At 40.9% G+C, this 14,548-nt stretch overlaps 1 protein-coding gene across 1 annotated transcript in view; it reads left to right on the forward strand.

The window, feature by feature from the left end:
* The first annotated feature begins 38 nt into the window (after positions 1–38).
* Positions 39–14,548, forward strand: part of KIAA1328 (KIAA1328 ortholog) — a 172,039-nt gene continuing 157,529 nt past the window's right edge. The window contains exons 1-3 of the mRNA XM_058824482.1: positions 39–312; positions 6,437–6,576; positions 10,369–10,463. Coding sequence (XP_058680465.1) covers positions 39–312; positions 6,437–6,576; positions 10,369–10,463 — 509 coding nt within the window. The remainder of the gene's footprint in view (positions 313–6,436; positions 6,577–10,368; positions 10,464–14,548) is intronic.

A 14,548-nucleotide genomic window follows, 5' to 3' on the forward strand; every position in this document is an offset into this window, starting at 1 on the left:
CCTCGCAACCCTCCGCGTTCCTCAGGCGCAGACAGCCAATGGGCGGCGAGAGCCGGGAGTACGGCGGGGGTATGCGGGGAGTGGCGGCTGTTTCAAGATGGCGGCGGCGGCCGCCGGTGTGGGTGGAGGTGTTCGCCGGGGCCGGAGCTGTATCCTTGCCTGGGGGTCGGTGTGAGGGGCCAGCGGCGGGAGGGGCCGCCGGGGGCATGCGGGGCGGCCTGTCGAGGGGTTTGGCGTGGAACCGGTGCGGCGCTGTGGGTCGGGTGGGGTTCTGTGGCCGTGGCAGAGGCTATGTGAGGGCTCCGCTGGCGAGTGTGGAGGGGGCTTAGCCTGGGGAGAGGGAGTGGGTATGTGCCGGTTTGTAGGGGTTACGCGTGATTTCATAGCAAAAGTGACCTGGGAGAGAAGGGAGGGTCGTAAGTCCTCTTCAGTGTGACCCAGCTGTGAAATCTCGGGGCGAGTAAATATATAGGAAATGGGGAAATTGCGTTCAGCTTATGGGGTCTTGTCAGGGAACCAATGGAGAGAATGAGGTTGAACAGCCTGGAGAAAAGGAGGCTCAGGAGTGACCCTATCGCACTTTACTACTGCCTGACAGGAATTGGTTGTGGCCGGGTGGCGGTCGGGCTCTTCTCACAGGTGACAAGTGACAGGACAAGAGGACACAGTCTTAAGCTGCTCCAGGAGAGGTTTAGGTTGGACATTAGAAAGCATTTGTTCACACAAAGGGTGATTGGGCACTGGAATGGACTGCCCAGGGAGGTGGAGGAGTCATCGTTCCTGGAGGTGTTTGAGGAAGGACTGGAGCTGGCACTCAGTGGTTGGCACGGGGGTGTCCAGTCACAGGTTGGGCTCGATGATCTCAGAGGTCTTTTCCACTCTCATTGATTCTGTCATTCTTTGAAACTGAGGCTAGAAGCTGAGTAGAGAAGTGTCTTTTGTGACTGGCACCTAAACTTGACTGCAAGCACAACATTTTGGGTGAGCCTCTGTGGGACTAGGAGGGCTCTGTCACTGAGGGGTGGGTGTGAGGGTGGGGTGGTTTCATCTGCAGACGACCTGCAGGCTCCTGTTGTGGGAGACTACGTGGGGCTGGACACGTAGATGGTGTGGGTGGTGGCTGTGGTGTTGGGAGCTCAGCCTGTACAAGCCTGGTTATGGAGAGATGATGTGCTTGTGCGGAACCAAGAGCTGCCATTGGTGTTTGGGCTTGTGTGGCTGAGTTGGAGGCTCAGTGACTTGAAGCCATTGGGCTAGAATTGATAGTCTGGCCTGGTGGAAATTTAGAAGGGGACAATTTAGTTCCAGTTATGAGGGGTTTGAAGCACTGCTGTTAGTCAGACTGAAAGTGGGATGTCAGCATCAACTGGAAGACATTGGAAAGAAGAATACGTGTCTGTGCTCTTTTATTTATGTCTGCACACTCCCTGGGACAATGTGAAAGGGCCAACCATCCCCTGGCCTGTTGAGGGAGCATGTTGTTATGATTTTTCATCTGTGTAAAGTAAAAAAGACTGTACAACTTTTTCTGTGCTGTGAATGGGATGAAGGTGTGTGGCACATGCTGGATTTATTGCCATTGTCACCACTCTGCTCACTTGTGGAAGTGTTGATGCAATTTCATTGACAGTCTATTTTTATCAGTCAACAGGTTGTTTCCTATAACTAAATATGTTTTAAAGTGCCCAGCAGTGGCCTCATGCATCATGATATTCCCAGGAATGAAGTTTTTTCTGACAACCATTTCCACTGTGCATGTTTTGGTGAATAGGCAGTGTTTCCTCTGACCTTGGAAAAGTTTTAAATTCTTAGAAAAGCATGTGGCACAATTTAAAAATAATGGATAATAGCAGCTATACTGTGCATCACTTTTGCTTTCAACAAAAGAGGAGAAATTTGGTAGATTGGTTTAATACATTTAATACATTTAATACATTTGGAAAATTTAAGTTCCCTCCACCCTTGTTGAATTGACTCAGCGCAGGAAGGCAGGTTGTATTGGTGAACTGTACCAGGTGCTGAGCTTCTCCAGTGCCTCTCTCTGCTGTTCACTGAACTTCAGCTGTGTGGTACACAGCCTTTAATACTACACCTGCCTCACTGGCAGTCTGGGAGGCACGTGGCCGTGGGTTAATGTTAGAAGGTTGACGCTGGTGCTGTCCCCAGTCTGTTACTCTGAGGCAAGGACGTTGCTTATGAATCAGCCTCTGAGTCATTATGATTTTCAGTCCAGCTGATTGAGGCAGCCTGCTCTAACTCTGAGTAGTTCTGATACACTGGGCTGCAAAGCTTCACCAGGAGGGTCGTCCTGGTAGCTGGGGGGAGTAATAGTGACAACTTCGACTAGTCTTTGTATGGTGCTACTAGGAAATTATCCACAGCAGCTGGCAGTACCAGAGGCACACTCTAAAAGCAGGATGTTGTTTAGGCAGATCGTTTTATTTCCTATAGCCATGTGTTGACACACAGATTAACCGTATGTCATTTGAGTAGGAACTGCCTGTGCTCAAGTTTGTTGTTTCCTGAAGCAGTGTGAGCTGAACATACACTTCTCAGTGCCCTGCAGCTTGCTGTTGTGGCTGTGCTGACACAGCTGTTTGGGCTGGGCTGTGATCCAGCCTTGGACTTTTGATCCATCTTGGTGCTTTTTGAAAAGAAGGTACGCACAGTGCCTTCCTCGTGGAGTTTGCTCAGCTTCCTCTCCCCCTGCTGTGCCCCCACAGTGTGTTCTGGCAGCTGGAGGTGGCAGGCTGCAGCTCACACGTGAGAGCAGAAATGCTCTCAGTGTTTGTAGAGAGAGCTGGCTTTGACTGCAGTACTCACTGAATGTGTTTTTAAACTGGTGTGAGGCTGATGAGTGATAATTGTGAGTGATAAAGTGCATCAACAAGATCATAAGTGAGCCTGTGATCAGGCCCTTCCAGTGTGACAAGTACCAGATGTGTGATGGACAGTGGGTGTTGATTGAAGTTGCTGTCCACAGGGGGAAACTCCTTTTCCTAATTTCCTCCACTCTGTGGTAATTTACTAAATTAAGTTTTTGACATGGTGCTCTCAGAATCAAATTTTAGTTAAGGCAAGAGTTTGTACCTTGTCACTGAAATATTTTTACAATTTTACTTTATTGCATGAATGCAGCTGCAGAACCTTAAATGCATTTATCTCTTAACAGTAGAGAAATTAGGTAATTGAGTAATTAGTAGAAATTCGAGTATTAGTAGAAATTTGACAATTGAGATAATTGGCCAACCACAGAAGGTTGAGGAAAGTAAAGGGGTATAAACAAAAGTTAGTGGAGGAGAATTTTGTGCCCTGTGCTTTTGTTTTCCACTTCAGTATTGCCCTGGTTTCAGCTGGAATAGGGTTAATTCTTTTCCTTGTACTTGGTATGCTGTGTTTTGTATTTAGCATGAGGATAATTCTGATAACACGCTGATGTTTTGGATGTTGCTCAGCAGTGCTTACCCAAAAACATGGACTTGAGTGACCCGTGCTCAGCCAGCGAGCAGATGCAGAAGGAGCTGGGAGGGATCATGTCCAGGAGCTGGCCAAAGGGAGATTCCATAACAGAACATCATGTCCAGTACATAAAGTGGGGAGTGCTGGCTGGGAGCTGCCAGTTCCTGCTGGGGAAAGGGTTGGGCATTGTTCAGTGAGCAGCTGTGCTGTGCATCACTTGTTTCTTTCAGGTTTTAATTCTCTCTCCCTTTTCCCCTATGTTGCAGTTATTATTATTGTCCTATTTTGTTTTGTTTCAGTTATTAAGCTTTTCTTATCTCTACTCATGAGGTTTACTGTTTCTCTCTGGTTTTCCTCCCCACGTGGGGCAGGGAGGTGGACAGGGAGTGACTGTGTGGTACTGAGTTTCTGGCTGGGATTAAGTCACAAGTATGTTAGTTATTCATGTGGGAATAACAATCTTTACCTTCAGCTAAATGAAAAACTGCTCTTTGAAGGAAGGCAGCATGATTTATATCCTTCCCTTAGTTATATTGAGTCCTATTTTTAGGCTTTCAGGAGGCAGGGATTCAAGTTCAGCAACTGCTAACAGTGACTGCTAATAGCACAAATAATATGGTGCCATGGTGTTTCTGATTTTGAAGTGTTTTCTGTGGTCAAGTAATTCCATATGGTGCCATGTTGTTTCTGATTTTAGTGTTTTCTGTGGTCAAGTAATTCAATAGTTAAACCTCTGGGATATTTGAAAGTTCTTGAAACTTAAAGAAAATCAGTCCTCAAAATTTTATGATTACTCATCATGTGATGATCAGATGAAAATGACCAGTTTGAAACCTTTTGCATTTGTCCTCATTTATGTTTTTTAGAATGTATTGCCCAAATAGATTTCATTACAATATCAATATACACTGTTTCAGAATTTGCTTTCCCTACACATCAAGATGTTCCATATAAACTGTTTAAATTTAAATTAATATTATTAGTTCATTATCTTAGTAATTGCTCTTGTAACTGGGGCTGGTCCCTGGGATCTTTTGCAAAGGTGACCTCTGAGGTAATCTTTACAGTTAATGCGCAGTGAAGAAGGAGTAAGGCCTTTTGTTTTAGCAATCTTTGTGGTGATTTTTTTTAACCAAATCTCCCTTGCTTTTCTTGCTCCCAGAATGTTGACTGTTTTCTTATCAACAGCTATGCTAAATTAAGAGACCAAATACTTCTTTTTACAGTCCTGTTTAAAGAGCTAAGCTTGCAGTCTTTCTGTTTCCTTTAACAAAGCCACATGCAGCTTCTGATGAAGAAGGTCCACAGGTACCTGTTTCAGGTATGACTTTCTAATAGACATAAACAAAGTTTTTTCCTGTGGCTGATAAAATTTGCAGTGTCTTTTCAGGTGTGTGGTTTGTGTACGTAAGTGTGTGTAAGGTAGAGAGTAATCATAAGTTGTAATGGGAGATACATGATTATAGCAGAGGATTTATCCTCTGCTGCTTAGATAAGCATACTGTATAAGATGAATAGTTCCAGGGGAGTTGTTTCTGATGCAGGTACAGTGTGGCTTTATCCAATTTATCAGGCAAGCTGAATTTTTAATATGGTCTCCAAGGAATGTGGAAGCATTAGAGGTGTTAGGTCTTTTGTAAATTTTGAAGATATCAATTGAAATGAAGATTCATTGTGTACAGATAAAGCAATTCTTTTTTTTTTATTAGTTCTTTTGACCTTAATTTACTGAGTGCATACTTGTGTACTTCGCTGGGGAAGAGATGAATGCTCTTAGTTCCCCTTCAGAATTCTCTTAATTGTTTTCAAACACAGCTCTTAAAGTGACACAAGATCCTGGAAACGTGTCTGGGGATGGTTAACTCTAGACTGAAACTGTGTGTGTGTCATCCAGCAGTTAAAGTTTTGAGGAATTGTACTCTTTAGGTTTGGGGTACCCTTCAAAACTACTGGCCAAACATCTCTGTTGAACTACAAAACACATGCAGAGATTTTTAAGCCAGGTTAGTTGGATTGTTTTTCTCTGGGCCCTGCAAAGAAAGCAGTGATCCTAAATGATGGAAATTTATTCACTGTGGGAAGTTTTCTACCACTTCTGTGGAAGAGAATTTCAGGACCATTGTTTTTGCTTGTGTGTGAGCATGGAGATATTAGAGTTTATAATTTAGTTCTTTCACTTGAATTCTGGTACACTTCTGAAATTAATTACCCAAATAATTGTAATTGATCGGCTAGTATGAAGTTAATATTTTTTGTTCAAAACTTTTTGCACTTCTGAATAGTCAAAAATTAAACCTTGAGGCACTACCAAGCAGCTATGGGCTTTAATCTGGTCCTGGGAGGTTTTAGCGTTAGTGTCAGTGTTGGCACTTTGTAATTGCAGCATCAGGATTTTCAGTGCTTTCGTGTTCTTACCATTCGTGGTGTTGATCTAATTCTAATTATGGCAGGAAATGTTTGACAGATGAGCTGTGGAGTGTGCACTGCAGTGTTGCCTTACTCATTTGCCTGGTCCTGAAAGGAACAAACAGCCCGAGCATCAGTAGGTTGGCTGTGTAACAGAAGAAATGGTATTTTATTATATGAGTGGTGCTTTTAACAGCTTTACTGCTGGTTGGTTCTTTACTGTCTTTGGGTATCAAAGCAGAAGCTCAATTTTGTGCTTTTGCATCTTACTCAAACACAGTTTATTTGCACTGAACTTCAGTCTGAAGACATAATGTGCATTTCAGAATTTACAAAATGTTCATTGTGGCTGGGTGTGCTTCAGTGCCATGCACCTCTTTTCCTGCTGATGTATTCATCTTACTGAAATTTTGTATGGAGTGAGAGGACAGGGGGACCTGCAGACCTATTCCTGAGGTGCTCATTCTTTTCAAAAAAAGAGCTGCTAAGGCAAGGTTGCCTTTGTGGAAGGCAAGAATAAGGCCCCTTTTCACTTTATAATCTGCATGTTCTGCTTGTCTTTCACTTACAGGAGTGTCTACAAAAGGAAATTTAAGAACAAGGTGTTTGCCAAAATATCAAACAGGTCAAACCGAGCTGAAGGTGCCGGTAGCTGTTGCTTCTGTTTCAATGGATCCTGATAGAGGTACAGGAGGTCTGACAGGGCAGCAGGTGAGTAAAAGCAAATTTTTCTTGCTCTTAAGAGTGCACATTATAGAAAAAAAGCTGAAGATGATCAGATTGAAAATGTTTAAACAGTTTTAGAGTATTATTTTTACAGTTTCTTACACTTTTTGCCAGCTTTTCATGGTGGCTTTCTAGCAGAAATTATCACCTGAAGAGAACAAAGGCCAAATGTGCTCATTTATGTAAGTGGTGTGTAACTGGGGCCATGTAAAACAGATTATTTATATTTCTATGTGTGTATTTGCATGGAGGCAGTGCATGTGGCCATGGGTAGTGCCTAGCCTATACTTTACTAGCTAAATATGCAAGAAGTTTTGTTCATTTTATTCATTTTCATTGCTCCAGTCATCTCATTTAGAAATTACATGAGCAAAACCTCATTTTAGGGACCTTTTTGCTATACCTGCTCATGTTAGAAGAGTAAAATCACTTTTTGTTTTTGATAGTAAAAGTTCAAAATGCATTTGAGCAGTAGAAGTAGCTTTGTCAGTTGATGTCAACTGCTTTGAATTTTGTGGTCTCCTGCTGTGAGACTAGGTGATGTGTTTCTACAGTTCCTTGCATTAGAAATTCCAAAGCAGTGGGGTTTCCTTTGGAAGGTTATTCTGTGTTGTGACAGATGCTGTGGTGTTTAGAAATCCACTGAGAGATGCCATTTTTCTAACATGGTTTGTGTAGTTCAACAACTGTGTAAGTCATTTGAGTACTGTTGAGTCTCTTGCCTAGCAGTCGTCTTGGGCCAGCCTGTAAATCACTGGGGTTGGCTTCTTGCCTCTTGCAGGCAGGATCTAAAACCTTTGACTGGTTCTGCATCACTGTTTTGTTATCATGCAGTTAGATCTTGTTCTTCATCTGAGATGTCCTTCTCTGCCTTCTGTGTGCTGTGTGTCAGACATGTGGGTTCAAAACTCTGATGTGAAGACAGATCACACAATTCTGGTTGCTTTGACAGTGTCATTGTCCTTTGAATCCTTCAGCATGACACATGACTAGTTATTAAACTAGTATTAATTTTTAGGGCTTTTCCTGGACATGTATATTTCCCTTTCTCTGTTTATTGGTACTTGCTTTTAGAGGCTGGTATGTACCTCTGCTTTGCAAATGATGCTGTTAAGTGGCATGCAGATAAATTCCACAAATAGCCCCCATTATGCAGAGTCTTTATGTAGAAGCATCTCTTCATAAGTATCTACAAGCCTGCTGCCTCACAGATGCCTTCATGTGCTACATTAAAATCTGTTTTGTTGAATGGTGCATTGATTGCGTTACTTGTTGTCTAGAGAGTTTTTACTCCTTTTTTGTGAAAGCCATTGTATAAATGGGTTTTGGTGTACTCTTATTTTAAATATAATGCCTGATATGTGAAATCTTAATTGGCGACTCGTGCTTTTGTATTGTTGACAACAAGATGTGTTCACAGCTATGTTTCATTTTTGTCTTTTTAAACCTTCTGTTTTTCGCTTGCCTTGCCAAATTCTCATGAAAACTTTGTACTCTGAAGATAAGCTCTGAATACTTGCAACAAACAGAACACATGTTTTTACTTGTTATTGAAGAAGAACTTCTTTTGCGTGGAATTCTCATCAAAAACACAACTCACTTTCTGCAAAGCGTTGTGTGTGTGTGTCCAGGGAGAGCTGATGGCTTTACTATGGCTTAGAGTCATAGAAGGGTTTGGGTTGAATGGGGCCCTAAAGATCATCCAGTCCCCCTTCCCCGCCAAGGGCAGGGACACCTTCCACAAGTGGAGGCTGCTCAGGGTCTCATCCAGCCTGGCCTGGACATAATTCTGAGTAAAATGCTCTAGGCTGGAGTAGGTGAGCTGCTGTGGTCCTTTCTGTGATCCTGCATGATTTTGCCATGCGGTTATCACCCTCCAAGGTGTGGAGAATATTTTCCCAGTACCGAGTTCCAAAACTGTCTTCTATCCTGAGCTGTGTAGAAAGGACAGAAATCTGGGAAATGGAGAGAGTCTTGGCCTCTACCTCCTTTGTTGTCTTCTTTAGATGGTCAAGCTATTGCTGTGCATTATTCCACAGCTTCATTTTGATGTGTGTTATGGTACAAGTCTCCCTCTGATAATTTCCTGTGTGCCATCTTTGCATACTTGTGGGTGATAGGAAAAACTGATTTTTCCTCTTCATCCCAAAAAACTTTGTCTGACATCAGTTTGGGTAGTAGTTTTTGAGATCTTTTGTTAAAATCCCCTTCACTAATGTGATCAAGCTTCATTCTCTTTTTTGAGGACTGTAACTTTTCATTTTTCTTAAAGAAGTTTCATCATCTGTCTGCTAAAAAAAAACCAGTCACACATTTTTAGCATGCGAAGTGAAATTCCTTCAGCCATACGTTTAGTTGAATTCAGCCAAGTTAGATGTTCTCTAGTGTTCATTTGTGAGTGACATGTGTTTGGGAAGAAAATTGTGAAATCAAATGCCCCTTGAAAAGTGCTGAAATTTGCCTTGTGAAATTGCTTTCCCTCTTGCCCCTGAGAAGAATACACTGAGGTTAAAATGAAGTGTCAGAGAGGTACAACATGCGTCTGTGTGAAAACATCACCTCTCTTTGTAGTGGACATTATTCTTTAATTGTTTTTAAGATGCTGTTTAATTAGCTAAGAATGAAAGGGGTCACTTCCTCTCTGGTGTAGATCAGCTGCTTTTACTGACAATGAGAGAAGCCCAGTGTTGGCTTTGTTTTCTTTTGTACATTGTTGTGTTGACTTGGCCAAACTTCAGGGCATCTGGTGGCATTCTTTTATCTGATCTAAAGCACTGCATGCACTTGGGGGGGTTTGTAAAAGTATAAACTGAATCTCCTTCAGATTGAGTGGAGGTACTGAAACTTGCCAAAATCCTGGACAGAACAGCATAGTGCTGCATTTATCTTCGGGTTCCTATTTCGTGCTTACCACTAGCGCTGCAGAACTGAATACCCGATCACAGGAATTTTGGGTGAATAAAACCAGTTTGGAGCCGTTTCCTGCGTGGAAACAGCCGAAGTCGGGAATGCCGGGCGGCAGAGTGCCCTCTGGTGGGCACACCTGGGAAGTGCAGCGGCTCGCTCTCCGCGTTCCCGGGAGCGCCTGAAAGATCGGAAGTGCTCAGCCCCGCTAGAGCCTTCTTTGACAAGTTTTATTTACGAAAGTAGCATAGTAGTATAGTACTTATCTAAGAAAAAAACCCCATAACTATATATATGTATTCATAAATACAGTATATATTCACAAAATAAGCAAATAAACCATTAAAATGAAACAGTAGCCGCATGTGAAGGTGTGTGTGTGCTTTCCTCTGTATTAGAAAAATGAAATAAGGGATGTACTCTCTGCTAACAATGTTTTGCTGTTTTGTATGCTTTACTCAGAAATGCTAAGGCAGCATGTTTTTTTCCTTACTCCCTATATTATGATCCTAATACGATAAAGTTTGAAGTTGGATTTGGATATTGCTGCACTAGATTTCCATGAGAACCTACTCCTTTTTATCTAGTATGAGTCAAGGAATAGTGCATGTCTTAAAACTTTACCCAGCATGTTTTAGTATTGAAGCTAGCAGCTTGCATTTGAATTACAAATACCTTAAAATAATTCTTCACAATTTGGTAATTTGTTTCATTGAAATGTACTTACAATTTAAAAAATATGAATTTTATTCCCAGTTGGAATTGATCTACTTTCAGCTTCTAATTATTAGGTCTTGAAATGCTTTTAATAGCTTATGAAGTATTTGTTTTCTTTTAAACAGTACATTCTAAAATGAAACTTTAAATTTTCAGGGCACTAATGAAGGAGGAATGAAGAGTGCTTCTTTAAAGGATTTGTGTCCTGAGGACAAGAGACGCATTGCAAACTTAATTAAAGAACTTGCCAGGTAAGAAGAAGCATCACCTGAAAATGCATTAAGTTTAAAGAGAGTCATTTCTCTAATTAACATCAAGCAATGTAGAACTGCTTAAAAAACCTGAATATTTGCACAAGGTAATTTTTCTTGCTGGATAAAGTAAGCAGCCTGGTTGGTTTTTTCTTGCTTTCTGAGCCCCTAAATATATATTTAAAATGGAGGTCAAAATTTCATGACCAGCAGTACTTCTGTAATAACCTAATGACAGGGCTAGGATTTTGTTTGTTGTGTGTATCAAGTGCTACAAATAAACACATCCTGCTTTTGGAAATGACAGACTTTGTTGGTCATGAAATGAAACTTTGTAGTTCCTATTATTTGGCAGAGGTCAGCTTTTGTATGAAAGGCTATGTTAAAGGTGCATTGCTGATCTTGTGGCTGAAACATGTTGGTAGTGATTTGCCTGTGTAATTTTTACTTACCTAGCCAAACTTCTTCTTGCTTCCCTTAATTACTTGAGATTCTACCTATTCCTTGAAAGGAGAGGTAGAAATAGTGCAAGTTTTCAGCTTTAGGAGAAGTCTTTTTCTAAGTTCCATTCCAGCACTAGTAATATTCTCAAAGGTAAAGGAAGTAATAAAGAGGTAGAATTCAAGTGAGGAGATTTTTGTCCTACTCTTTATCCCTAACACCTCAGAATCTCTGGAAATCTATTTCTTACAGAGTGTCTCTAAAAATGAGGAGGAGCACATGGGCCTTTGGTAGGCTTTGCCATATCAGTGGGGGAAGCTCTTATGAGATGATCCCACGTCCTTTGGGCCAGAAGTTATTGTTAATAATTACTGTTAATAATTAAATGCTTTTTGACGTAGATCCTTTGTCTGTGCAATAATTGGCAAGCATTACTGTTCTTTTTACATTTTATATAGGAAAATATGGAAAATTAGAGAAATTAAGTGACTTGCTCAAGGTCATGCAATAACTCTCTGGTGTAGCCAGGAATATTTTCTCTCTGATTATCCTTATCCAGTGGACCATTTTACCTGCTAATAATTTCTACTAATACAGGATTTCTTGCCATACAGTATTTTAGTAATTTCTGAAGTTCTTCATGCTTGCAACTCTATTTTATCATGCTTTGTGTTAGAAAATGTATAGTTAAGACTGTCATAAAGAGTAGATTGGTGGGATGCCTGGTTACAAATTGTCAGATGTTGGAGCTATTCGGACACTGTTGCCACTGTTGATATATAGAGGTATATTCTAATATTAAAAAAAGCCTTTTATTACATTGTTCCTCATAATACACTGCTCCCTAGTGAATAGTAGTACAGTAATTCATTCGAGCATGGGATTCTTCCTAAATCTCAGATGCTGTGATTTTTCCCTGAGGACAGTTTGATATTTCTGCCTGACATTTCTTTGAAGAAAAATAGAAAGTGCAGCAACATTAATTTTGAAAAGTAAAATTAGTGGAACACTATTATTTTATACTTAGTTCTCTTTTATTTTTAAACCTAATCATATTTTTATTGGATGTAATTAAAAGTCCTTTGCAGAGTAATAGGGAAGTTGAACTTTAATTCCGCTCACCTCGTCACTTTTTTAAAACTCTCCATAATTTTCATCCTTAGTTGTGCAATGATAGAGAGCTTTTACAAGCAGTAGAACATTCTTTGCTACTTTGGAGAAGAAAAAGGAGCAGCAGAATGTTGAAAGTTTTATAGGAACACTGTCCTGCAGTAAATACTTGGAATAATAAAGGTCTCACTGGGGTTGTACCTTGCTGTTCCTTATTTTGCTATAATTTATGAATGGTAGTTGAGGCTCATTCATGCACATTTGTTGCAGGATGGTAAAAAGATACAGATTGGTCAGTTAGCAGCTGCATGAAAGCTCTTTTAAAGTGGTAAAATTCTGTTTATGTGGAAACCAGTTGCAAAATGGGATTGACTCCTTTAATCATAGGCTTTGATTTCAGCCAGGTCTTGCTTGAGCAGTTCAGGGTAGTGGTTGGTCTTTCCCCAGCTTGTGACTGCTGAAGGAGAGAGCTCTCTTGTACTTTTCTTCCTATTTTTTACTTTTTTTCCTCCAACTTTCATTCCCACTGCACTTTTGAACATTGAGGTTGTGTGTGCCAGTGTGGTTGCTAATTTGCTGAAGTGTAAGACTTTGTATTGGTATGAGTAAATTTTGATACTACCTACATTAATATAATTTTCTTTGGGGTAAAAAAAGAAGAGCTTCTGGGCTGTAAAGATCTCCTGCTGGGGATTCCAGTGGCTGACATCACCTTAGCTGTTCGGAATTTTATGGAATTGGATTTTGAGACGGGGTCTAAAGAAAGGACTCAGCTGTATCCTTTCTAATCCTCCTTTCTAGGCTAAATAATCGTAGTTTTTGATCTGTGCTGCTGCCTGTAAATCTAACCATTATCTTGCCCTTCTTTGAATGTATCCTTTTAAGGTGAAATGAGAGTGGCAGAGTGGAGCCAGTTTAAAATACTAGAATGTAGCAAATTTGAGCTTTTTAATTTATTGTGTCAGCAGATTCTTTTAAAATTGCTTTTGTAGAGGAATTTCTGAGAAGAATGAGTCATGCCCATGAATGCCAAAGTGCTTTGTGAGTAAGTAGAGTATTCTTGAGTGTGATCAGTCATTATTTTCTGAGACAGCCAGTGTGGCACCTTCATGTTTTCAGCAAGGTCCTCCTGGTGTGGTGGTGAAAGTGGCACAGTAAAAGCAAATTTTCTCTCCCTGTCAGCAAAGTCCTTTCAAGAGAGGCAAAGAAGACTCTCTCTGAGTTTTTATTCCTGCAGGCTGCTCCTGAAGCAGTCATCAGCTTATGTAATGGAATGAGCAGTGGCATGGTGAAGACACAGAAAGATTCTTGTGCTCGTGGTCGCTGCCAGTGTCAGGACACATTAGCCTCCTCTGAGGAGGAGCAGCACGGGGCCTGCTGGGACGTAGCCAGCTGACTGTTGGACATCGAGGGCTTGCTAGACACCACACTGAGACTGATTATGAAGTATTCTAGGGTGAAATACTTTGAGTGACATGCAGATTTTGAGAGATCTCTCTTTCTTGGCCTTTGGTTAAATGGAGAGGGTCGTAACTCCTTCGCAGAGAGAGTGAATGTGTGTATGTTTGCAAGATTCACTTCACTCCTAACTGGTATAAAGCCATAGTTCTGTGACTTTGGGGCTCCTGGTATGGCAGGTACATCATAAATACTTTTCCCCTGATCACAAATGCCTGTACAGCTCAGATATGGAATTTGCCTTTTGAGTGAACGGAAGCATTCACTAAGTGATGTAGAGTTGTTCATGAAAGTTTAAATTTTGTTTTTAGTGGCAAAAATTGGTACCTAACTATTTTGCATTCTTTCTTTCTTTGAATAAAATAAACTTGGAGAAAACTGGCTTCCTGTTGTCATTGCAGACAAATCTTCAAAAGCAGTTTTGGTAGAAAGGTATCATAATGCCCTTCTGCACCCATGGGAGGGAGAGATTTCCCTTTCCAAATGAGATACAAGATGGTTTTTGCTATTATAGTAGTGTTCTGGCTAAGATCACTGGCATGCCCAGAATGACTTGTAACTGGCAGCTACTAAAACAGCCTTCAGACAGCCCCTTGTCCCTTACTGAGAAAATGCTTCCCTCATCCCAACTCTCTGGATTCCTAAGCCCTTTGTAGGGTTCTAGCAGTTTGGGATACTAGTCTTTTCTACTGTCTTTGATATGAAGCTGAAATTGACCAACTGAAATTGAAATTTTCTAACAAAAAGTGAAAATGGGTGTCAAAACAGAATATTAATTTGGTTACAGAACTGGAAACCATTGAAGAGGTTTCAGTAAAGCCATAATAGTGTATATTTGCTGGTTTTCTTCCAGTCCTTAAGATCTTTGAAGGAAAACTTGCCTGTGGTTTGTATTACAAATTTTGTGTGTTTGGCCTCTTGTGTTGCCTTTTCTCCTGGGTTACACTACTTAATATTTAACCAAATTGTTACCTGGCTTTAAAATCAAAATCTTTTATCTTTTTTTGTGTGTTACTTTAGGGGCAATTTTGTGCTGCAGTTTTCTTAATTGGTCAGGCAGTGAGACTGCAAATGAG

The sequence above is a fragment of the Ammospiza caudacuta genome, chromosome Z (genome assembly GCF_027887145.1).
Source record: "Ammospiza caudacuta isolate bAmmCau1 chromosome Z, bAmmCau1.pri, whole genome shotgun sequence".
In the NCBI taxonomy this organism is placed as follows: domain Eukaryota; kingdom Metazoa; phylum Chordata; class Aves; order Passeriformes; family Passerellidae; genus Ammospiza; species Ammospiza caudacuta.